General features: G+C 39.3%; 1 protein-coding gene across 1 annotated transcript in view; it reads right to left on the bottom strand.

The window, feature by feature from the left end:
• LOC6638049 (zwei Ig domain protein zig-8) overlaps positions 1 to 27,235 on the bottom strand; it is a 119,053-nt gene that overhangs the window by 34,948 nt on the left and 56,870 nt on the right. The window contains exons 3-4 of the mRNA XM_047011299.1: positions 24,903 to 24,971; positions 4,317 to 4,488 (exon numbers count right to left, since the gene is read on the bottom strand). Coding sequence (XP_046867255.1) covers positions 4,317 to 4,365 — 49 coding nt within the window. The 5' untranslated portion in view covers positions 4,366 to 4,488; positions 24,903 to 24,971. The remainder of the gene's footprint in view (positions 1 to 4,316; positions 4,489 to 24,902; positions 24,972 to 27,235) is intronic.

Genomic DNA, 27,235 nt, shown 5'->3' with positions numbered 1-27,235 from the left:
GCAATGACAACAAGGAGGAGAGGTGGGATGGATGGATGGATGGATGGATGGATTGTGGTTGTTGGTTGGGATGATAACGCGCATCCTACTCAAAACTGACTTCAACTTGTTTGCCTATTGAAGCAATCATCTTGCGTTTATAGCCACCGCATCCTCCCACTCTTCCATATGCGTCTTCCACCCATGTACACATACATATGTATGTATCTACACCTCTTCTCTTCTCTTCTTTCAGGTTTTTCTTTTTGACATTTTTCAATTTTTTTTTTTACATTTTGGCGAAACGTTCGAGTTTTGTTGCCAACTCAATTAAAGAGTTTGCTGCAACTTGCTTTTGGTTTCTCTCATGCTCTTCCTCTGTATTTCTCTCTCCCCTTCTCACCAGTTCAATCTCTCTATATCTTTGCTTTGGAACGTTGACATGTTGTCACAGATACGCCCCAACATATGGTCGGATGGGTGTCATTCAAATGCCCACCAGGGTCACCAGAGTCACGTAGCAAAACTTTGCCACATGCACATACACACACACACACACAGCACATACATGCATAGAGCGGCAAAAAGAAGATGGTAACACATTGAGAAAATCTCAAAAATTCGTAGTAAATACATGGTATATCAAAAATATCTAAATATAATTTGCGATAATCTTGCAAATTAAAGTAACGACTGTAAATTACCCTGCACACTAAACCTGGAATCAGTGGAAAGTTGCTTAGTGCATATGGCCATTAATATGGGAAGGGTATCAGCACAGCCACCCCATGCCCCATCTCTAATAATCTTTTTGCAAAATGCGAACTCACGTTCCATCCAAAAACAAAAATCTCACTCTCTCTCTCTCTCCCCATATGCTAATAAATTATTTTATTTGCTTTAAAAACCATAAAATTGGCCTGTCTACCATGTTTCTCTCCACCAACACCTTCTCTCTCACCGCACCAAGGGGCACCCATTGCCCCTTGTCCAGCTTTTAAGTGCACACTTAGCACACACACACCCACACACACACACACGACAAACAGACAGACATAGCAATGGACATGAGAACACGGCCCACGTTGCGTATGATAAATGTTAAAAGCAATGGACAGAAGAGTAGTCGACACTGGAACGGCTTTTTGCCGATTTCAGCCATTTGGTATGATGAGGTTTTTTTTTTTCTCTCATCGTCATCGTCGTCGTCGTCGTCGTTGTCTTTTTTTTTGCCACTCTGTGTCTCTGTCACCCTCTAGGTTGGGGTCATATTTTCTTTGCAATTTTATAGCATGGCCAACAGGTAGACAGGGAAACAAATCGCGGGGCAATCATATATAAAAATGACCATTAAATTTAAAGGAAAACTTCACAGAGACACTTGTCTTGCATAAAAAGTGGCTAGTGTGTGAGAGAGAGAAAGAAACGTTAAATTTCCAGATCTTTCAACAATTTGAAAATAAGCTTTTTGCCCCGGTACAAAAGCCAAAATGATTTTTGCCCCATTTAACCTTGAGGCAATGGCAAATGGGAAAGTATAATTGATGTTGCGTTTTTTCATGTTTATTAACTGCCAGCTCTTAAAAAACGTGGGCCACAAAAAGGACGAAAAACGACTAGAAAAATGGGGGGGAAATTGTAAAATTCATATAAGCCTCAGACTTTCACTATCAACGCAAAGAATGCTTTTTTATTTTCTCGTTTCCTTTTTTTCCCGAGCTCCCGAGATGCGCATCTTATTCTGACAATTGACAACTTAACGATGCTTTCGCTGCCTTCTCAATGGCCATGCTCAAGACATTAACACGCACCAGCTGGGAGAAGGTGGAGAAAGTGGAGAAGGAAGAGAAAAGCATAAAAATGCACAAAGAAAACCAACAAGAAACAGGGAGTCATAATGTAACTGTGTCTTGCTGTGTGTGTGTGTGTTAGGGGTGATGTGTGTTTAATAAAAAAATTATGAACTTCAATTACGCCGGCAAGGAGCCGCATCTGGAGCCACAGGAAGAGAAACAGGAAGTAGACCTTGTCACCTAGGGTGGGGAGAAGGTTGGGCAACGCGACTCTTGGAGTGCATAAAATGCTGAACAAATAACAGAAGTCAGGATAACAGGGCCATGTGTGCGTTTGCATAACATAATTCGTCCTGGCAAAGTTGTAAACCGAAAACCGACAACGACAACGAGAACGATGACGACGACGACGACAACGACAACGACGACAAGGACGAAAAGGACAAGAGTCAGACATGGCGGTATATGCTGCTGCTGCCGTTGTGCATGCGAATGTTGGCCATAAATCAGCTGACGACAGCCCAAGGGCAGCTACAGAATCAGCATAAACGGCCAGGAATGAGGAAAGAGTGGAGGAAAGGGAGAAACAGGCAGGATATGTCACCCATACAGGAATGTTTGCCTTTAATTGGCTGGCAGCCACGTAGCTGCCTTCACCAAGGCCCCAAATGGGAGGACCCGGACCCGGACACGGACCGAGAACCAGTAAGAGCAACAGCAACCTCCATATCATCAGCATAATCGTCATTGTAATCGTAGCAGCAAACACAAAACGCAAAAAAAAAAACCAAACCAAACCAAACCAAACCGATGCTCCTGCCTAACTCCCACACTCTGAAGAGCTAAGAGACAGAGTACCAATTGGGAGAGAAGAGGGGTAGAGAGAAGAGATGGCTACTGGAGCGGCTTTACCCAAATGGCATTTAACACTTTGCAAATGTCGCCAACATTTTTGGCGGCCATTTTCATTTCACAAAATTTGCTCCTGTTTCTCGTTTGCTCTGTGTTTGCTTTTCGCTCAACACATGAGCTTCACCTGCAATGATGACACCGCCTCCCCCCTAAGCCCCCACCTCATCCACCAAAGCCCGAAACATGCACTACTAACCAAACCAATTCCCTACCTTCACCCATCTTCCATTCAGATGACATTTTTGCCGTTTCGCGTAAATTTCTGCACGCTTTGGAATTCAAATTCTTTTAGATGAAAATTTCTTCCACCCAGTTTCTTTCTGAATTCATTTTTCTACAACTAATCTGTGTCTTATTGTATTTAAACTAGAACTGGAAATGCTTAGAATTCAAGACTATGCTAGGTAAATGAAATAGATATTACTCACACTAGATGGTCTAGATTATGATTGAATTTCAATTGGAGTTCAGTGATTTAGTTATAGGTATTCCTTGATTCGATTACCTATATCTATACGTACACTTTGTAAAAGTAATTGCCCCATATTTACTCGTCCAAAGAAGATGGTTGCCCAAGTTACATACATGTATGCAATTCACCTGCAGTATGAATTTTACATACTTTGCTTTTGCAAAGAATGTTGAGAAAAACAAAAAACAAAACGGCGGAGTAAAGCCTTTCGAGCTATCAATCCTTGCGAGTGCAATTGAACTACTCATATTTTTTAACGAGGATTTGTGTATTGTGCCCCATAGACACAGGACAGGCCCATCCATATGAACTGGGTAGGTAGGTAGGATGGTTATGCCAACCACCTAACCTAACCACCCATCCACTAAACCACTTTCAAAGCAACGTTATCGACTACTCCTCCAACTCAACTAACACACCAGTGGTTTTTCTGCTCAATTTGCAATTTGCAATGCGCTGAAATGTTGCCTTTATTTTATTGCAATGCCATCGATGGATGGACGAACGTATGGCATGAATAAAAGTGGGCTGATGCCACGCCCCACAATAATCAAAGCACGCTTACGGCTTGTTATTTTAAATTTCAGTTTATAAAATAGATGGCTGAGAAGATGATATAAAACAATTTCAGCTGCAGCTGTAGAAGCAAGACGGATGAAGACTGAATGAAGATGAGAATGATGAGATGAGACGAAGAAGGCGTAGGAGGAGGAGAACGGAGCTGAGGTGGAAAAATATGGCAAGTAGATGATGATGATGATGATGATGATGTATGAATGGGGGGCAGCGGGTGAACGAAATGAAGAAAGTAAAAGCCCAGCCCTGACTTGAGTTACAGAGACTTTCACAACGGTTTTCGTCCTTTTTTCCGCGAAGCCCAAGCCAAGGCGAAATTGTTTTTACGTGCCGCGCATGCAGAAAGTATTACCAGGAAGAAGCCGGAGAGAAGAATGAAACTCAAGCCAACAGAAGGAGGTATCCAAGCTCGAAGCCGACCCAACTGCTGGCCCAACTCCAAATTGCATAAAAACAACAAAAATATATATGTACCTATATATATATGCATGTGGATATAGATGTAAGAGAGCGCCCAGTAATTGGCTATAGAAAAGCGTCGACTTGCTTTAGGAGATTTGCATTTTGGGTCATAAGATGCTTACCTGTTAGTAGCCAGACAAGGCCGAGATATAGTAGCCAGTTGGATGACATTTTTGACTTTGTTCTCTCTCTGTCTCTCTCTCTCTCTCTCTCTCTCTCTCGTTCTCACTCTTCTTGTGTCCTTTTGGCTGGTAGGTTGAGATCAGGAACTTTTTTTGGGTCAGTCAGTAATAGCTGCAATGGAAAAAGGTCAAAATACAAATTAATTACAACTAATTGATAAAACTTTTTCCATCCATCCATCCATCCATCCAACAATGAAATATTAATAACTTTCGGAAATACCTTTCCGACCTTAAAACCCTTTATTCTCGAGGCTTGACCATTTGCTTGTTTGTTAGCTGCTTTCGGCATAGAAGCCCGCAGCAAATTGCAATTAAAACGCAACTCGTGATGACCTCAACAAACAGATGCGAAAGGGGAAAGAAGTGGGGGAAAAGAGAGAGCAGAAAACTGGCTACAAAACTAGGCAGAACTTTATAGCCATTTAAAAGTATACACACACACACACACAGAGAAAAAAGAACGCAATCAACAAGCGACAAACAAACAGAATGAAAGTGAGAGAAATACAGAGAAATAGCACAAAAGAGAACAAAGAGAAGAGAGGAGGGAAGGAGAAACAAACAAACAAACTGACAAACCGCAAACAATAAACTAAAAAAAAAAAACACACACACACACACATACAGAAAAACAAAAACCAAACCAAAAGTGCATATAAAAATATACACTAAGGCAAATTGGTTTTGTTAACCAACCAGCACAATAGCCACATTAACAAACAGGACGGAGAGAGAGAGAGAGAGAAAACGAGTAAGAGAAAGGGATGCAGATGATGCCCGCTGGCCCTTCTGCTTATCCTGAAGTAGATCCTCTGTGTGTGCGAGTCCTGTTTGTTCATTTCGCTGCAGGCGCTTCACTTGCTCATCCGGATGTGTCGACAGCGTGCAACAATTAAAAATTTCTCATTTCTCTAGCGAGAAATGTGCGAAATTATATTATTAAAAAATCTCCAAGATGCATGGCCAAAAACAGAGAGAGAGAGAGAGAAAGTCCAACAACATGGTATGGTGGTTAAGCCAAGTGTGGCGATTTTTTTCTCCTCCTTTTCTTTTTTTTTTGCAAAAAACAGAGAGAAATTATGAACTCTACTTTGTGCTTTTTATACGGCTTGAATTCATTTCATTTAACTAGAGTTCGAGTCAAGGGAAAGTCCCGTGAACTAGATGAGATAATAAGCCGTTCAAAGCAGACCCACAAAGGCACAAAAAGCTGGCGGGGAGTGGAAAAGGGGATCCTGCATTAGTGCTGCAGTGTCCCGGTGCCTGCATAGTTGGCCATCTTAATTAGGCACCCCAAAAAGCAGCTGCAAAATGCAAATCACAAAGACACCAACAGCAAAAGCAAAAACAACAAAAAAACACATAGAAAACACAAATATGAGCCAAGCCAGGGCAGGCCAGTCAAAGCCAAAATGTTAAGCATTAGAAAAAAGTATGTGTTAAGAACGAACTCGTTATACTCTCTTGTGAGCAAAGACTGAAATCTAATATCTTTTAGCCCCAAAGAAGGCCAAGAAAAGCTCAGTCCCAGTCTTGAAACCCAAGAGTGTTAAAGGGTATCAAAATGGCCGCTTTGAGGTTAATACATTTTACTAGTGAGCTTTGAATTTGATGTCTGAAATAAACTTTTCTGAATTCAATTCAGTTAAATGGAAATTCCTTGCCAATTGGCCACGAATAAGCGACAATGCCAGAACTAAGCTGAATTTATGGCAATAATAAAGAGTGTAGTGGGGTGGTGGTGGGGGGAGGGCATAGTATTTTCTTTTTTGTTGGCCATTTAATCAAAGCTAATTGAGTGCATTTAAGAATTGACATTAACTTTACCGCTTTGACAGACATTTAGCCAGCTGAGGAAGGGAGAGAAATAAAGAGAGAGAGCGAGACTGAATGAAACAATGAATGAATGAATGAATTTTCCACCAAAGTCAATGGGGATGGAAAATAAAAGAAAGGGAATGAGAGTTTCCCCCTCCCCCCCACACACACACTGACCACAAAATGTTGCACGCGAAATTTCGGCTTAATCGCAAACCGTAAGAGAAAACAAAAACAACCAAAAACGATGAATACAAAAAGAAGAAAGAAGAATTGAAGTGAATATTTTGAACTCCAATTAAAGAATTTGAACTCCCATTCATTAATATAGAAGAAACAAAGGAGAGTGTGATTAGGAGGTATATAAAACACTTTAATAATTATCTCACCTCGAATCTTTTGGCCATGAAAACGATATTTGTAATTGCCCAAATGAAACTCCTATGGAGTAGTTCCTTTAAAATCATTTTCAGCTAGATCTCTTTAATGTATTTAAAGGACAATAAGATGATAAAAAGAAGCTAATGTAGCCACGAGAATTCTAAACATTTTCGTACAATTGGAAATGCTATTTTGCTTAGAATGAATTTCATTTTTTAATACAAATATGTCTTTTGTTAAAGATTCAATTGAAGCGTTTAATGCCAAAATTGTTGACTAAATTTCCTCATTAATCACAAATCGAGCATTAGCATTCAAATGCGTTTGTTAATGATTGAAAGGGAATAGCATTGTGTAGCCTTTTGGTACTGCCAAACACCCGTTATGTGATATCCTTCCATGTGGAGCATTGTATGTGACCTTTAGTTCCCCTATGTGGGGCACACTGAAAATCCAACTAAGGCTTACAAGGATATCAACAAGAAACTACGACTCCAATTTGTGTGGCAAAATCGTTCTATATACATGTGTGTGTGTAAGTGTGTCTATGTGTGTGTGAGTTAATTTATTTAAATCTCACTTGTAATTCATATTTTAGAGGCAACGTTGGACGCATAATAAGCAATGCCAGAATTCTCCATTTCTCCATTTCTCTCTCCGTCTCACAGTAGCGAATATTCGAGACATAAATTCTGCAAAATTTTGCCTCTTGAAAGAAAGAAAGAAAACCAAAGAAAAAACAAAAAACCGAAAGAAAAAGTTTTCAACATTTCCGCTTCGTTTGCCTTTCTGACGCTTTTATTTGTTTGTTTTGGGTGAGAACATTGAAATTAGATTAAAATGGTGAGGCAAATGCAAAATGGCTGCCATAAAGGAGTGGATTGGGTGGAGTGGGAATGCTGACTAGAGGCGTGGGCGTGGGCGTGGCTGGCTGGCTGGCTGGCGGTGGTGAATGATGGTTGACCCCCAAACCAAAATTCGAGGCAATTCAAATTTCATTAAAAGCATATCTCAAACAAGCAATGCAAGGCAAAAGGAAATCGATTTTCCTCCCAAGTACAAAAAAAGAAAACATTGAGGGTTATCGATTATGCGGATCATAAGTATTCTTTTGCTTTATAAAGCAATCGATTTATAACAATTTTTAGATTGAGTTTTGAGTGTGAATGAACTTGGTGTATTTTCACCTCCTCGCTAGTCCTTAGCCGTGTCCCTTTGGTTCTTTAGTCTGAGAGCATTTATCATGCGAATCCCCCAGAGAGTGCTCAAAGCAATGAAATTAAAAGCTGAATTGTTATTTTGTTCCGCGGGCATGCCTTTTTTTCTCTCTCTTTCTCTCCCCTCTTTCTCTCTGTTGCTCCTTTCGATTTATTATTTGCCCTGCTAGCGTTTAGCAAAGTCCTGGCCAGGCCAATGCAATGATTGGCCTTTATGGAGTTGTCTTAGTTAGGACCTGGGTCATATGAGTTATGATGCAATCTAATTGGCTTTTAATTTTCATTAAAATTTTTTAAAAACGTCTGACAAATGAAATTTCAAATGGAAAAATATTTACAAGATAATTTGACATTTTTAATGTTCCTTCTTTTGGGGCGACAGCTGCGCCCATAAATAACCCAGGCGAATGAAGGAAAATATAAAGTCGAGGAAAAAGAAACAAGAAAAAATAATTCACTCTGTCGAAAGGATTATAAGAAAGAAGAAGGAGGAATTGTAGGTTGGCGGCGAAAACGGAATATTGAGTTACATTTGCCTTGTCTCGGCACCCTCTCTCTCTCTCTCTCTCTCTCTCTGGGGTGTGTATGCGTGTGTGTGTGTGTGTGTGTGTGTGTGGTTGGCCTTAAATTGTGTTTTCATATCGCTTACCATTCATCAGTCAGCGAGAGACCGAGTAAGTGAGTGTGTTGAATGGATATTAAGAAGGCATTAAATTCACATTTTTAATAGATTACCCGCAAAAGTGAATTGGAAGAGAAAATCAAAACCAAAAAAAAAAGTAGAAGACATATTTAAGTAACAAGGATAGATGGAGAAGGGGGGAATAAAATAAAAGTATATATTAGTACAATTATACTATCAATCAAGCTAACGCAATGCGCGTGAAACACGGCGTATACGTAACTCAGGCCAGGCTTAACAATTTAAATCAAATGAAAGTTGATATATTGATCAGATTTCGAGGAGAAACTAACTATGAAGAAGAGTAACTTGTTGATACTCGACCTAAAATGACACACAGATAGCAAAGGTTTAGTTACATTCCATCAGCATCTTAGTTGAAGTGTTTAACTGTAGCGTTAGTTAAGTTTATTAAGCAATAGATAACTCTGTAGACACACCCATATGAGACAACGATTCTCCATTTTGAGTGAAACAGTTTTACTTTATTTGTTAGTTAATTGTTTTGATTTGATTCGATATCGTCAAATGGTTCATCAATTTGTTGTGTGACAACAATCGACCATTCTGAATGCCGCAGAGCATCTCTCTTGTTGGCCAAAACTGCATTTAAGATTGTGTTTCCGATTTGATTTGCCTTTGGCAAGGCAAGGCAAGGCAAGACAAGGCCAGACCAAGACAGGCCAGGACAGTCACTTAGAGCCAATGCTCAAATAAAATTTCAATGAACTTTTCTTCAAGTGCAGGGTGTACGTATGTACATACACATGTATACACAAGTGGGGAAAAAAACAAGGGTGGGTGGGGACTTGGATGTAAAGAAAAAACATTCCTCTATTGGGCATTTGGACAGAATGCGCGAGGGTCTTGGCCATGGGCAAGGATATTGAGTTCAGTTGAGTTGAGCTAAGTTTATGGCGTAGAAGGCAAGTGGGTAAGCAAGGATAAGACGCTGGGGGGAGGGGAGTTGAAGGTTGGGTTGATGTGAAAACATTTCAACTGCAGTTTGCATCCTTTCGATTCACTTCAAAGCAAAGACTTCGATGGTCTTGGATGTAAGTCAAGTGCTTGTCGTTGAGCTGAATTTGATTGTTTCTTGCTTGATTCGAGGAGATTTCAGGGTGGAGAGAGAGAGAGAGACAGAGAGAGAGAGAGAGAGAGAGAGAGTAAGTCTTAGCCGTACTTGGGTGGAACGGTTGCTGGGCTGCTGACCCCGCCCCACTAGCTTTTTGGTATGTTGTTTCCTTTTTAACTGACCATACCACATACAACTGACGCCTTTTGTGTGTTTAGATCGAGAGGTGGGTTGGGTGGTTGGGGTGGTTGGGGTGGTTGGGGTGGTTGGGGTGGTTGGGGTGGTTGGCTGCGGTGTGGTGTGAAGGCGTGGTGTCTTGTCAGTCACAGTTAAGTTTATTATTTCGTAAAAGACATGGAAAGGAGAATGCAAGAGTAAAGTTTTTATGTTTTCTTAACCACTCTCCCTCTCCAGTATTTCAACTCTCTGCCCTCTCTGACTCCTCTCACTTTCCTCGACATCCTTTCACCGACCACAAAAGCGCTGCGAAACGAACAAAATGCATTTCATGGCATTCAAATCGTAATGATTTTTCTCCTCTACCATTTCATTTGCCGCAAATGTGCGGCTGATGAAGCTGACAGAAAATTGCACTCACTGCATTTATGTATGTGTGTGAGTGAGTGACATTAACATCCCCCCCCCCCCCCCACTCTCGCACTCTCTGCTTCGATATGATAATATCTCAATTTCGACTTATTTTCCTTTTCCTTTTTCACAGCAAAGCCAAACCGAAATTCATTCTATTGAGTGATGCTTGGTTTCTGTAATGCATATCCAATTAAATTGTTGGTCCTCATTATATGGAGAAAGTAGTAGCTAAACAGCTTGCCTTTTTTTTTGTTTTGCTCGTCCATTGGCAGTTTATTGCCAGTTTTGCCAGGATGATGGGCTTAGCCCTAGCCAAGGACCTTTTGTTTTGAGACAACAAAAGGCTAACAAACTAAGAAGCAAAGTGATGAGAGGCCCAGGCATACACCTGTGTGTCACTGTGTGGCATAGTTGAATGTTGCCCCACACACACACACACACACACAATATGCAAAGCACGCGCTGAAAAGATGCCACTTCGAATGCGTGAAAGATAAAGCGACGGCAACGAGTGGCACGAAGAGATGGCAATGCGAATAGATTGGCAAAAATCGCCAGGAATGCAGAAGCAGAAGTTGATGACTCGATGGAATGCCAATTGGAAGTTGCCTCATACCGAAAGGTATGGGATACCAAAGAAGGAGAGAAAGAGAGGGTGAGAGAGAGAGTTGGGCACGATAATAGGAATTTACCTAAAAGGTCTCACACAAAAAGGCACACGCACACACGCAACAGCAACACACTCACACACAACACACACAACACACTCTACGAAAATGAATTCCACGTTAAACGAGAAATTTTGTAATTAAAATCAGCGAATCCCACCAATCGTCAAATGAAATGAGAAAATTTCATTGCATTGCCCATATCTCTATATAGATACTTTCTAGCTAACTACCTCTAACTCCAACTACTCTCTCTCTCTCTCACTCTATCTCCCTCTCTCTCTCATTCTCACTCTCTCTATTAGATCTGATTGAATGTTTTAATATTTATTCTTCACACTTTACTTTTTGTATACATTTTGTCAGCTAATAAATATTCAAGTCATCGTCTGGCATAGAGAAAACAATAATTAAATATGAATTTCAATTGAAAAACATTTTCGTTTTCAATATTTCAATAATTTTTGTATTATCAAAAGCATCAACAGCAGCTGTGAAAATGGCAAATGCAAAATGCAAATTTAAAAATTGCAAATCAAGAAGAAGAAAAAAAAAACACACACAGACAAATAAAATGATACAATACATACATATGTAAAATTTTAAGTGTATGCATGGCGTATGCGTAATGTATGTGATTATTATGTATACGCATGAATTGACATAAACTATGTGAATGTGTGTGTGTGTGTGTGTCTGTGTATTTGTGTGTACTTTGTCAAGCGCAAAGACAACAAAACAAAAATTGCAAAATGTATGGAAAAGTAACTAAAAACTAGAAGAAATTATCCAAAAAAGAAAACTGTCAAAAATTTCGATAATTAAATTTTTATTAAAATTCACTTTTAAACTTTGTTCAGGCAACTAGTTTGACATTTATATTGGAGTGCAAACATGAATATATATGTATATATATCCTGATTTATATACGTTGATATAAATAGACATGCCTCACCACATAAGTAAGTAGAAGAAGTAGTTATACATATGTGAGTTTGTGTGTGTGTGTGTGTGTGTGTAAGAACAAAAGGCTTTTGTTTTGGCCATGGCCATAATAAACTATCTTTTATTGCCAAGCAGGAGGTTAGAGGCAGCCTCAGCAGTAGCTAAAGTAAAAGAGGTGTTAGTTCTGTCCGTTTTCTGCTAGCCCTTTCCTTCTCTCTCTGTCTCCTCTGCCATTCCCCCTCTCACTCACGCTCTCTCTCTCTGTCTCCGTCTTTCTGGCTCTCTGTCATTTGCTGGCTTGCTGCGTTGTCGACCGCATAAAAGTTTTTCAATTAAGTGCCATGCCCTACTTTGAATCTGTGTGTGTGTGTTTTTTTCTTTCATTCTTCCCCCCCGCTGCTGCTGTTGCTGCTGTAGTCAACCCACACACTCGCACTCACACTCACACTCACACATACAAGCGACATTGCTGCATGCATAATGCGACTGCTAAAAGCGTCGCCAGCATCGTCAACGTAGTCCAAAGTCGTTTCGTTGGAGTCGTCGCTGCGTAAGTGGAACGCACGTTCAGATTCCCTTTTTTTTGCATCGTCTCCTCCCCACCGTTTCCCTCTTCTATAATACTCTTTCATCATAGAGTTAATCAGCTAAAAATATCAGTGAAGAGTATCAAAGAAATGTGTTCAACATCACTTGAATTATATCAGTTAGAGTATAACAAATCTCGTTCATAAATTTCAGTCAGTTTTATCTACATACATATATATATATATATGTGTGTGTGTGTGTGTTTTGTTGAATTTTTTGCAGTGGTTTTTGTATTGAAATGTGTCGCAGAATTGCAAAACGAACTAAAAACACACACACACACACACACACACACACAAAAAGCCGAAGAGGAAAAGGAAAGAGTAGAGACGATGACAAAAAAAAGTGCAACTTTCAGTTGAGTGTACGCTTCAGGTGGAAAGGGTAACCAAGCCGAAGCAAGAAGATCTCCACCTAGAGAGAGTGAGAGAGCGGAAGAGAAACGAAGACTGAGAAAACCAAATGGCTAGGGAGAGGAAGAAACGAAACCGAAACGTATACATGTGAGTGCAAGTGTATTTGTGTGTACGGCTGTGCTTTTTCCTTTTTTTTTGCTTTGCCCTTTTATTCTCTTATTTTTCGTTTTCGTTTTACGTTTTTATGCCTGCTGCTGCTGCTGCAACCTGCGCAATTTTCATTAAATACACAAAAATATATAACATTCGTTTTTTCTCCCATTTCGGTTTCTTCTCTCTTTGCAAGCCACACAATCAGACAAATACGTGACATATGTGTGACCTACGCACTCACACAGACACAGCCATACACACAACCACACACACAGTTGGAGAGATGCGGAGACAAACATCAAACGCTTTTAATGAAGTAGCATCGCTTTGTTACCAGACTGTATCTCCATCTCGTCCTTCTCCTTCTTTTCTCCCACTCTCTCTCTCTCTATCGCTCTCTCTTCTTTTTTCTCTGGCTTAGTTTCTATCTCTGTCTGCCTTCATTTTTCTTTCTTTCTTACCCAAGGACGTAGTAACGATTTAAGAAGAAGGGTTTAGGTGATATAAACTGAATCAAACCTCAAAAGCTGATCATCTTTCAACCTCAACCAACTTCTACGCCCATGCTCCCTAACCAAGCAATTTTTTATGCCTCCTGCCTTCGTACATTACAAATCCCTCGGCCTTCCCTCCTAACCACTGTCACCCAATTCACCCCCCTCCCACTTCGTGCCATTTCATCTGCTGTTGTTAGTTTATTGAGTTGAGTTGAGTCTACATGGCTGCCGTTTAGCACTGTCATTTACATATTTGATATATATATGTATACATATGTATGTATGTATGTAGATGTGTGTTCTCCATTGCTTCTCTCTTGCTCTAACCCCCTTCTTCGTCTGTTCTTATTGTTGTTCTTCTTGTCTTAGTTTGCTGCCCAGTTTGCTGTATTTAATTTGGCCAACGCTTAGAACTTCAATCAGCAAATATAACGTGCACGCATTTTGTGGACGCCTTTCACTTCCCCGCACTCTGCAGGCACACGCACACGCACACCACACACACAAACAAACACACACACACATATTCAGCCCGTTTCCAAGTTGTTTCTTCCTCTATCGAGCAAACCGCTTACTTTACTTCAGCCCTGCAGCCAGTTAAACAAGGACAGCAGCCACAATCAACTTCAATAACTTAGACACACACACACACACACACATACATATGAGAGGGGTGATGCGTGTGTGTGTGTGTTTAAGGGGTATTCTGCCCGCTGGCTTGCATGTTTATATTAGTTACGGGCCACACTCGCAGTTAATACAAGAGCAACAACAACAACAACAACAACGGGTAAGAGAACAACATGTGGCACAAGTGGAACAAGCCAAGTTTACGTAGGAACACCAAAAACTTGATTTAAGTAAGTTTCTTTTCCCTCACCCCTCACAAACAAATCCCCATGATTGCCACACACACAAAAAAAAATAAAAAAAGCAACAACAGCAACACGAAATGAAATCAACAAATGAATAAACTCAAAATTTACAATATTCTCAGAGGAGAAAACTACCCGCAACAATATTAAACAACCACAAAGTGGCATAAGTTCATTTACACACATCACATAAATAATTATTCTCTTTTTACTATATTTTCGATTCGAGTTTCGTACTTTAAATTAAGCTCTAAGCGAACTATCAATTAGGTAAAAGTCCAAGTAAAGGCAAAACAAATTCAAACACTGCTGAAATCTCTTCAGATCAAACAACTAAGAGAAAGTAGAAAGCTTTTCGATGAGACAACTTACTTTAATCAATCAAATCAATGGCAAATAAAAATTTAAAAGTTATTTCTAAGTATAAAAATAATGAACCACATGAAGTAATTCAACTGTTTTAGAGGGACTGTAATTGTATTGCTAATAATACTTGCAAACGATACAATAACATATAAATTTTTGCACTAAAAAAGAAAAGGTAAATGGGATACACATATAAATTTAGGTACGAAACGTTGCCAACATCTAAACAAATTGAGTGTGCCCCTTTTACAGACAAAAGTACAAGGCAGAAACTAAAGGATAAGAAAAGAAGTGTAAATAGAGAGCAAACACGAATACACCCACACACCCACACACACACACATCTCCAACATTCCCGCACTCATTCACACACACCACAAAAAGAGAGTGAGAGAGGAGGGGAAAAAAGAGCGAGAGCCTCCTTAGGTTGGCTTGACTTGGCTTGGTTGCCACCGCATCACTTGGCGCGCTAACCGAAATCCATTCAGGAAACTAAACCAAACCAATTTGAAGTGAAAACCTCAATGCAGCACACACATGGGTAGAATGCGGGGGGGTTGGGAAGTGGCGCCCATACATACATATATGTATGTAGACATACTCATTGGGAGGAAAACCCACTTTTGGGCAAACAGAAGCACCCTCATCCACATTGCTTCTATTGATTATAATACGCGGGAGCTTTTAGTCTTTCATCAAGTTGCCAGCCAGCAACAAAACCAGCAACCCATCCATCCACCCAGACTGTCGCACGCGCCACAAGGAGTGGCAACAAGAACAAGAACAAGAACAGGAACAGGAACAGGAGCTCACAGCGCTGTCGATGTGAATGTCGATGATGTCTTATATGCAAATTTGATTTAACCCGCACAAAGTGGAATAATAAATACGAGATCTCACAATATGCGATCCAACACGCAGGACAAGTCCAAAAACTTCTTGATGGATGGGTTGGAATGGGTTGTGATGGGTTGGGAAGGGTTGCGATGGGTTGGGGTTCAGGACTTCTTGATTTGGTTTTTTGATTTTGTGTTTTGTGACCTGGAAATATATCCACATTGACATATCCCAAGGAAGCCTAACAGGGATACATCGGTACGTGGCAAGATGGCAACTTCAAATTACTTTTTGCGAATGTTGTGAGTGTATCCCCAAGTCGGTTAGTATATATATGTACATATACACTTACATATTGAAACATTTTGTTTATTTCTCTATAGAAATTTGATTTTCATAAGCTTAACCTCACGTGAAGTGTCGGATAGCTTAGATTGAGAATCCATATATGTGTATGTAAGTATGCATTTGGCTGTGTGTGTGTGTGTGTGTGTGTGTGGTTTACCTGCTATTTGGCACGCACGTTCCCATATGCCGCGAGATTGAGCTTGAGCTTCTGAGCTTAGATTCTGGTTTCAAACGTGGCATTGAGGTGGCAAAAGGTAACGCATGAATTAAGCCAAAGATATGTTTGACAGGCAATATTTCTTTTCTATACACACACATACCCGGAGCGGAGGGGTTGGAAGCAATACTCATTCGATACACACACACACGTGCCAAAAACTTGGTGAAGAGGTGAAGTGAAGGGGCGCTCACAGGGCACGTAATGCATTTGCATGGGTTTAGGTTTCTGTTTCTGTAGCGTTAAAAATTATGCAGCATGCTTTTAGGGGCAGCCGTGACCCAGCAAACCAAACGAAGGCTTTTAACAGTAAAGGAAAGCTGCAATACACACACACACACACGCATAGGCACACGCATAGGCACACCTGCCTGCTAGGATAACAAGTGAATAGAAACGAAGGCACTACGCAGACTATGGCTAATCTGCGGACATCTTTTGTAGATCCTCTTTCACTGGCAACTCTTCCCACCGAAAAGGCTTGCGTAAATGGAAAATGACAAGCCAGGCAAACGGCAAACAAGCAAAACGTACACCAAATGCCAAATTGCAATTGAAAAACTGAATTTTCTCATTTCTGTACGCTTTCTCATTCGTTCGTTCGTTCTCATTCTCGTTTCACCACATTGGTGTTTTGCCTTTGTCCTTTTTATCATTTCGTTTATTCCATACTCTCTTTATTTTTCTTTCTCTTTTTTTTGGTGGACATGTGCCGCAGGCTTACAATTTAATTTAGTCATTTGACAAACCAGAAAAAGGAAAAAATCCAAAAAGCGAAATACCCATATATAAAAAATGATGATAGATGATGACACGAATGCAATATCAATTAATAAAATACAAAAATTCCCCATAGAGATAAAGAGTGAGAGCAAAAACTTTTGCACACACACACGCACATAGAAAGAAATGTTGTTGGAGTTCAGATTAAATGTGAAAATATTTTTACTAGCTTCATTTTTTTCATTCGTTATCTGTCCGTCTGTCAGTCAGTCAGGCCGTCCGTTTGTACTTTCGTCTATATGCCAGATTCAGAATACTTTAATCCTATGCAAAATAAAACCAAAAACGAGACTAAAAGCAGCAATAGGAGCGACAGCAGCAATGCGGGGGGGGGGGAGGCTTCTCAATTAACTGACATTAAGTGACTTGGCCGGGGAAATGGTTTTTTTTTTTTTTGGCGACTGAAATTGAAAACGAGGCACAAACACACATATATACACTGTGGGAGGAGGGAGGAGGGAGAGGAAGAGATAAGGCCTGCTTTGGGTACTGAGAGGATAGCCACGCCTCTGTTTTACCACACCGCACAAAAGTGACAGCACAAGTGACATTTCAATGATTTCGCTGTCATCCAGTCAGTCAGCCAGTCAGTCAAGAGTAAGTAGCAGAAGAAGGAGCAGAAGATGAAACAGCCAAGCAGAAAGCAAAAGGAGGAGTGTCTGATGGGGAGTTGGCAATAGGAGACAAATGCCTGTCACGCAATACTGCTCAGAGTTAGGTTTGTCTCTGTATTTGTGTGGAGTGTGAGTGAGACAGGGGCAGGAGGGTGGCAAATACTGCTAACCACAGCAAATTTTGTAGCCAGAACAGAACCATCAAACGGCTGTCAAATGCCAAACGTTGTTTTTATCAGTTCGCAAAACAACAAAGACCAGAACAAAACCGAACCGAGGCACAAGCAGAAAAAAAAAGAGAAACTAAAACGGCAAAGGAAAAATAACACAAACACAAACATATAAAAATAGTCACATTTATTTTTATGTCGCAAAAGTTTTAGCCAAGAACTAAAGAGGCCATCGGTTGAGTGGGTGGGGGGCCATTTCTCTTTACTTTTAGGCAATGGCCAGAAAGTAAAAATAAAACAAACAACAACAACACACACAATAATAATTAGCCCTAATTCACTTTGATTTGATTTGATCGCATTTCAATTGAAATTGCAAATATTTCTGTGACCTTTCTTGCTCTCTACTACACTTTTCACTCCATACAGTTACATTCAAATACTTATATATGTATGTATGTATGTATGTATCTATGTACATAAACATATATCTATGCCATATACTAATTAAACTTTTGAGTTGTCTGTGCTCTGATTTTCTTTCAACCAACTTTGTTATTCTCTTTATGTGTCTGTGTAGCTGTGTGCGTGTGTGTGTGTGTGTGTGTGTGTTTGTTTAAATACTAATTAGGAAATGGCAATTATGGATCAACTATAAGTTTACAGTTCAATCAACTTGAATAGCTGGAGAACAAGAGAATACAAAAATGTTGCTTCTCTTCATTTTGTAAAAGTAGAAAACACTTACCCTTAAGTGCTCGAAGGAAAATTGTGTAAATAAAATTCTTTGAGAATTTTGCAAAAAAATATTTCGAGAAAATCTTTTACATTGAAATATTTTTCCCAAGGCAGAGGGGGAAGAAAAAACAAAGGTCCAGAGGGCTAACTTTGGTCGTGGTGAAGTTTGTACACCCTTTATCTACAAATTGCCCCACAAACTCGAGCTGGAGGAATGCCATAGCAAGCCATTTTGTCGTATGTTCATATGGCAGGTACTCATGATATAAAGCCCTCACGCTATAGCTTCAGACATCTGAGAGGAGTTCTGTGTTAATCTAAATGGACGTTCAAACAGACAGACAGACACACGAAAATGGCTACATAAACTCGTCGCGTCATGCTGATCAAGAATTTATATCCTTTAGTTGATCAAAAAAGCTTTCTTCTATTCGTTTCTGATCACAATTGACATTGGCAAGGGATATGTCAATCAAGTCAAGTTTCAATAATACACATTACTAATCACTATTACAGTTTGAATTCTACATATATGTAAATATGATAACTGTGATGGGGAAATGTCAATACTTTAATTGATTTAGAGACTATGTTCAGATTTTTAATTATGTTCATTTACATTTGCCATTTGTGGTCTTTGTTCTTCTATTCTATTACGACTTTTTAGCGTATTCCACCTACAAGTTTTATATATATTTCTCTCACGCTTTGTGCGTTTTCTCCCTTTCTCTCTCTCTCTCTCTCTCTCTCTCTCTCTCTTTATCTAACTTGTGTCGAGCAGCTAAGTGCACAGGGTCCTTGAAAAGTTGATTGCGCTTATCATCAGCTGGTGGAAGTTGCTTCAAGCTGCTGCTTTTTGTAGTTTTAGCACTCATTTGGTCATTCATTCACTTTGCTTGCTTCTAGATGGGTATACTCATATATATATATACGTACATTCTCAATCATCTTTAATTTACGCCTTATGATATGTCTAATGCAGGCCATATAACATACAAACACAGACACAGTATAAATATATGTATGTATATATATATAAGTACATCCATTTCTCTGTCAAGTCTTTTAGTAATAAAATCTATCTTGCTCTTGCCTTTGGATGTTTAAATACATCTTGGCTATTAGTCAGCAAGAGACAACACACCCACATACACGTTTACACACACACACGTACACAAGGACACAGTATTACCAAGGATACTAAGATGGCTGAGCGCACTGAGCCAACTTTGCCTTTTCAAGTTGTGCACTTTCATTTAATAGACACTCTTCCGTTTCCTTTCTCTTATTTTCTCTCTTTTTCTTATTCTTTCTCTCTGTCTTTCTCTCCAGCAGTCACAGTAGTCATGATGCTGGCACTGCTTGGCCATATTTTAACTTAATTAACTTGCAACTATTTAAGTGAACAACACAAGTGGCTCGTTTTCGCTTTCGTTTCGTTCGCTCAATGTTCTTTGGCGAAATCCGTTGCCGCCATTTGTCGTCATGGCCGTCGCCTTCTTGGCACACTCAATGACTACAAATTGTGGTCATCAGGAGGAGGTAGAAATAGTAGGAGCACATCTAAGGTAGGCAGCGCGGCAAAGATTTACTTTGTCACGTACAAGCCAAGAGAGACAGAGACGGAGTGATAGGGGGAGAGAGCGGTAGATAGGCAAAACGAAAGGTAAGAACCAAAGCACGTATAGTGACTCCTCCTGCTTTCTTGGGTTCCATCTTACTCCCCTCACATCCCATCCCATCCCATCCCATCGCATCCCAATTCAAGTCCTGCATGCCATCGCTTTGCTGTTTGGCCTCGCAACGATTTGATTCCAACATTTGCGATTTGTATAAAATTACAATTCCAATTTGAATTTGGGTCGAGGGAAGGCCTTACGCTTACGCTCTACACCATTTTCATTCCCCTCTCCCCCTCTCCCCCTGAATATCTTTCTAATCATATTGACTCTGATTTCAGTTTTGCCATTCTGACAACCAAACTTAGGCACTTACATACATACATACTTTTCCAATATACTGAAAATTGAATATACATAGCTAGCGTAAAGCCAAACAGCGCAAATGTTTTGTGTCATCATCGATTTCAAATTGTAGTTTTATAGTGTCCTGATTTCTGAATGCACTGTATTGTACCGCTCTCGAATACAAACACACACACACACACACAATATTAGCTAATGAAACCGCTGGCCATTCAATAGCATGGTCATTTCATCCACAAAAAGAAATCTGAGATGCGAATGATGGAGATTGACTAGTCGCATCAATATAAAATTCAAATGGGTCATTGAACCCCCTTTGTATCTGCTTTCATTGGGTCAATGACCTTTCAACATGGCAGTTAAGTTGAAATGGATCTTACAAGACTTCACTTTAAGTGAAATTGAGCAATTTTGATTCAAAAGTTCCCGAAAGTCTGCTAAAACTAGAAGTAGATTTCATTCAACGAATTAGCTTAAGTTAATTGTCATTGATTTGCTTTAATGTCTTTGATATTTCAAAGTGAAAAAATATTCTTTATAAAAAAAAGCAAAGTTATGAAGTTATATATGTAAGTATAACAAATTTTGCACTCTAAATAAAAAAAAAGACAAGCGAAACGCCAATAATTTTAGCTTAATGTTGATATTTCAAAAACGGCTTAAAGTAATCAAGTCAGCAAAAAAAATGTAGAATTTTTTTTAATATACTCTTCGAATTTTATATTAATCTTCGGGTTTATCTTTTTTCTTCTTCTGTTTCCTATCCCCTTCTTTCTCTCTTATAAGCATGGTGATGCGAATAAAAGTTTAATTGAAAAATTTGTCAAATTTTACAAAGCACCACATAGTCACACTGATACACACACACAAGCCTTACACACACACACACACACACACACACACTTTACTTGTGATTAAGAATTTGCCTAAAAAAAAAACAACAACTTTCAACGAATATATGTATGTGTGTATATTCTGTGTGTTTCTGCGAATTGAACTCAAATTCAGCAAGTGAAAAATGTCGAGGTTCAAGGAGAATTTGGCGGTGTTGTTGTTGATGAAGCTTTTGCCAATCGAAGGGGGTTAAATGGCAAGTGGTATGGGGGGAGGCGATGCCAAAAATAATAATTATAATGCCTGCAATCTCAAACACAACAACAACAATTACCACAACAACAGCAACAACAATAAGGAAAACAACAACCAGGGCAATTCTGACGCAGTTTTCTAGCCGTCGGCAAGTTGTTCTTGTTTTTTGTTATTATTATTCTTGCTCCTCTTGTAAACCCCCACCACCACCAGCACCAGCCCCACCCTTACCCCCACCCACATCGCACCACAGCTACCATGTAAACCAATTTGCCAAAAACGCACACAAGCGCAACAACAATTTGGAAAATTCGAAAATATGTATATTAAGTTGAAAGATGGCAACGACTTTTACTATACCCTGCACACAATAACATTGCCTCAGAAATGATTTACACATATTTCAGCATAAACAAATTTTTAATCAAATATACCCTGCATCTACCCTACAAATGAAAAATATATAGCAAATGTGCGAAAAAATGGTATAGCAGCATAGGGAGAAGAATTTCAAGGAAGAAGGATTTGTGAGTAAGAGGCGGTTTATTCATATATATGTATGCAGTTTTTTTGTTGTTGCCAGAGCTAACGAAATTGAGCGTCCGCATTGCCCACAAATACTTTTTGCCCCCTATCTCTCCACTGCCCAAATGGGTTGCCTCCTCCCCCTTTTTGCAGCATAAACCAAAAATGCAGTCAATACAAATATAAATAACTGCCAGGACCAAACAATCAAAAGCATTTTTGCAACTCCTACCCATATCTCTTTTTCAGTGAACCCCCCTTCCACTATCTTTCTGTGTATGTGTGTGTGTGTGTGTGTGTGTAGAGAGAAACGAATTTTCGGCGTGATTGCATTGCATACGCCGCGTATACGTAATGCATTTATAAAAATTCAGCCAGTAAGCTCTGAAGGTGAACAAGCATAAGTGCGACCAAAAGAAGAGCGAGAGCGAGAGAACGGAAAGCAGAAATATTTGTTGGCCAAAGCAAGTGCCAAAAAAAAATCAGTCCGAAATAAAGCAAACGAAAAGAAAAAGCAATAATGAAAATGGTACAAAAAATATTGCCTCGGCACACATTTCCCCATTGAGTGGTGCACTATATAAAGATTATATGCTCTCTACCTAAAGACTTTTTATGCTGAAAACTACTCAGATCTGTCTGTTATATTTTGTATTCCAAACTTGTAGAAAGTTTTCGGGCGTTTTCAGTAGCCGTTAAAATATAATTGATCAATTTATACAGGTGTCAGTTGAACGGGTATTATTAATTATATATTATTTGATGAATTTCATGAATTTTAAACTTGCAATTACTTCTGCTACTTCCCACACACTTTGCGGTTGCAACATTTCATTTAATTGTTCATTGAAATTATTTTCATATCCTGCACAAAACGCAACAACAAACAAAAAGGGATACATTTGACCTCAATTTACGCAGTTAGATAGGTCGGAAAAATGCCAAAATCGAAGATAATTGGAATTTATTTATTGTCATGCCGGAAGGAAAAAGGAAATTTGATTAGGAATCAAAGAGTAACAGATGTCTGAGATGAAATGTGTTAAAATTACATATATGCAGGATAACACAAGGTCGATTCCTGTATGGCTGTAGCATATGGAATTATTATAATTATTATTTATTGAATTTGAAATTTAACAAAATTGTTCAACGGAGCTGAAACCAAATGGCCCATCGAATGGGCATCAGGCATACCAAAAGAAACCAAAACACAGCCAAAAACTAGACCCGGACCCGGACCCACCATTCAGTCACGTTGTCATGAGCCATTAGCCAATTTCTGTCTAAACTTGTGCCCTCCCCCACCACTAACATCTAATCCAATTGCAGCCAATTTCAATTTCAGTTAGCACACCTCGCGTGTGTTTTTTCTCTCCCTCTCTCTCTCTCTCTCTCTCTTTTGCTCTCATCTTTTATTTCCATTTGGAGAGGTGCGATCATTTGACCATTTTGGTTTGTGTACTTTATGTTTTTCATACGTGTTCATTGGTTTTGCGTCTCTTGGCCCTCTCCTATGCGATTTCTCCCATAGTCTTTCTGCCACGCCCTTGGTATAACAATGAAAAACTAGTAATAATATTGTGGTAATATCATTTCGCAATTTAGTTTTCCCCGCCGCTACCGCCGACTACCATTCACCATCAACTTGTGCACAAAACGAGCCAACCAAAACTAATTTTCAAATACAATAAAGGTGTGTGTGTGTGTGTGTGTGTTTCTCTGTGTGTGTATGTCTATCTGTGTGTTGAGCAAATTCGGTCAGTAAAAGGAAAATTGCAAATGAAATTATTGCACACAGTCAACCAACCAGCCTTCTTCTTCTCCCTTGGCTCTTCAAAGAGAAATATTAAAATAAATATTAGTACTGAAATCTTACAATTTTCCACAGCATTAAATTTCACTTAGCATACAGAAGGAAAATATTGAGAGTCAGAGAGAGAGAGAGAAAAAAAGGCGAAACGCCCGCTGGTAAAGTAGTTTTTTCTTCAATCCTCTCCCCCACCAAGTGCACCTCGTTAAGCAGCTAAATCTCTGACTGTATGTCTCCCTGACTGACTGAAGGACAGACTAGATAGCGTAGTGGATGGAGAGGGATAAATGGAGAGCCAACACAAAACTACATAGACTACATTGCCGCTTCTAAAAGAAGAAGACGAAGGAAACACACAGAAAAAGAGGGGAAGAGAGATATAAGGATATAAATAGATGATAGAGTTTGGAAATTTCTCTGATTCCTATTCACTACAAGTTCTAGTATTCTACAGATAAAGCTATTATATGTCTAAGGATATCGGAAAAGTATCTAAATTAGCTATAAGTATATTTTTTATAGCCGTTTGCCACTTGCCTTGTGCACCTTGTGTTAAAGAAGATCAATTTCCCGAGCCTGGATAATCTATATTTTCCACAATACAGTGAAATTTTTGAGATTAGTTAAAATTAGTTTGTTGTAAGCTTCAAATAATTTAAAGTTTCTATAGAACGGATGGAATTTAGTTTACTCTTGGACATTAGAAAACATTTGCCTAATGCATTTCCCTAGAGACAAACCGATTATTATCGATATGTTATCGTTCTTCTGACAGACTTCTTTTTTTTAAGGATTTGGTGACTTGAGAAAATAATCTACAAAGATAGTAACAAGTTAATTTTGATGTTCAGTGCAGGGTACTTTAAAGTCTATAAGCTTACTAAGCCCATGTTATAGTTTCTATTTAGTCAAGGTTTTCTTTTTCTTCCTTTTTCCGCTAGTTTTTACTTCTTTTTTTTTTGGTTGAACTTTTTTCTTGCTCTCCTGAACTAAACTAAGTGGCTTAGTTGAAGCGTCGCTGAAGTACATGACAGTTAGTAAAGCTTGAACGCAGCTCAACTTGCTGGGAGAGAGCTTCCTTTCGTCTGGCCACATTCCCTTGAATTTGAAGTTTCAACCCCCCTTCCATCTGGCCTAGAAAAAGTTTGAGCCGAAAAATATCTACCTTTTGTGTTAATTTTATTGTACTTACCTGACTGGGTGCTAGCTGCTGGCTGTTTGCTGCTATTTGCCTTTACTTGGGTTTTTAGCTCTGTATTTTCTGTAAATGAAAGCAACCAAATGGAAAAGAAGTCGGATTCAAACATTTGCCATATCAGTAGTTTAACGCACTTTCTTTTTTATACTCTCACACAAAACTTAATGCTTCCTTGTTGCTTTTACAAATTTTATTTGCATATTTTATTCAGCTCTTAGAGACAACCCGCGGAGAGCAAAGTAAATTCTATCGCAATTCCATAAACAAATTTTGCTCAGCCAAAATGAATAAAATAAAATAAGAAGAAAAAGAAAATACAACCAAAAAACATATCCCCTGGGATGAATTCATTTCAACTCAGACTCAGTTTCAGGTTCAGGCTCAGGCTCTGACTTTGACTTTCACTTTGAGTTCAACTGCCATTCAGTCACCATTTTTATTCCCTTTGTTACTTTTATGCTCTTTTCGTCGTTATCATTTCCTTTTCCATCTTCTTCTAGGACAGGCCGAGGTAGAGAGACTTATCTTAGAAAGTCGCACGGGAGTTTAGGGACAGGTGGAATAGGCAAAGTTTTTTGCTGGCTTACAATGATAACACAGAAAAATGCATTAAATGTTTCTTTTTTAATGTCCATCGAGACTGATACGAAACGAAGCGAACTGGCAATGGGAATGGGAACGGAATCGAGTGGAATGCATAGATCATAATCAATTGTGTCTGTGTTTGACAAGTGAATTAAATATGAATCCTTCTCAATTAGCTTTCTTTTAAACCAATCGATTTGACTTGATAGTCAATATCGATAGATCGATATCATAAATCTGGTCTGCCAGTCTGTCTAATTGTAAGTGTCAGTTTGTAGTAGAGTTGAGACTAAACAGCTTCTCTTTGGTTCATTTTTTGGTGGCTTTTGGACACCTACTGACCATTATGTTCATTTTGGGGATTTGGACATTTTTGCCAAGTTTTCGGCTTGTGGTTTCTATTTGAGAATTTGCAGGTAATGAAGCCATTTAATATGTCTCCTTCAAGTAGGCGTGTCATCTCATCAGTGTGTTATCCCATTGGGTTTTCTATATATATATATGTGTGTGTGTGTGTGTGTGTGTGTCTGTGTGGTTTTAGGAGTTGGCAACTCTGAGAAATGGTGCGGCAAGCCGAACACTGCTTAAGTCATTTCTGTTGTTGTCGAGTCCTTGGTGTCAGGATTAGCGACACATAAATTAACGCAGCAGCAGAGGCTGGACATGAGCGTCTCTTCATTGTGGTTAACTGTCACACACACACACACACACACACACACACAGATGATTAAATTTTAAAGACAATTTTCCACTTGAGCAATCTTTTTGCCAATTATTCTTGCCCTATGCCATGAAGGACACACAACACACAAAGACAAAACAAAACGAGTAAAAGAACAGCCGGAAAACAATTTGATACACCAATTCCTTTTGTCGATTCTTTGCAAGTTTTCCATTTCCATTCATTTGCAATTAAATGCATAAACATTTTAATTATGCCAAAGCTAAGGCAAAGTTTTATACTCTCTCTCCAAAACTAACCCCACCAAACCCCAAATCCACCGCACCACAACTAAGGGTTTGTTTGCCAAGTTCCTGCTGCACATGCATAATGCAAAAGTTTTCCACGCCATTGTGAGAATATGCAAGGTAAAAGTCGACGTCAGGCTATCAATTTGTTTGCTGCTGTTTGCCATTTGGCCAAGCACCCAAGAAGAGCACGGAGCACGGAGCACGGCACAAAGCGGTGCGGAGGGAAGCGAAGTCACTGGAGTTGGGGGACATCAGGTAGGCAACTAAGCCGCAGTCAGCTTAGGCTTAAGAGCTTAATGAATTTACATTAAGCACACACAAAACAAACAAAGAACCAAAGCAAAAGAAGAGAGCGTAGGGTGGAGGGCCAAAAAGTTTCAGTTGACTTTTATATGAACCACAAAATGGCAAGCTCCACTATAACCAGAAAGAAACAGGAAATAAAACGGCTAATCAGCTTGGAGTTTTTGTGTGTGAGTTATTCGATCGCAAAATGAAGAAAACAAAAATTGAAATTTTTCAACAACTTCATTTGACAGCGAGCGAGCTGAACTTACTTACATTTATCAATGACAAGGACAAGAACAAGACGAGGACTTCAATTGATGACAATAAAAGCAAACGAAATTGAATTGAAATGTTTAAATTTAAATGAAAAATGGTTCAATGGTTCAATACAAGTGGGGGTGCCGTGTGCGGGGTGCGAGGTTTTGCCTGCTGCTGAGCATGTCACATGGAAAGACATTTCACTTGAAATATTTTCATTAAGA

The sequence above is a fragment of the Drosophila willistoni genome (assembly GCF_018902025.1).
Source record: "Drosophila willistoni isolate 14030-0811.24 chromosome XL unlocalized genomic scaffold, UCI_dwil_1.1 Seg141, whole genome shotgun sequence".
NCBI lineage: Eukaryota > Metazoa > Arthropoda > Insecta > Diptera > Drosophilidae > Drosophila > Drosophila willistoni.
The sequence above is the reverse complement of the archived record's forward strand: the minus strand, read 5'-3'. Positions and strand labels throughout refer to the sequence as shown.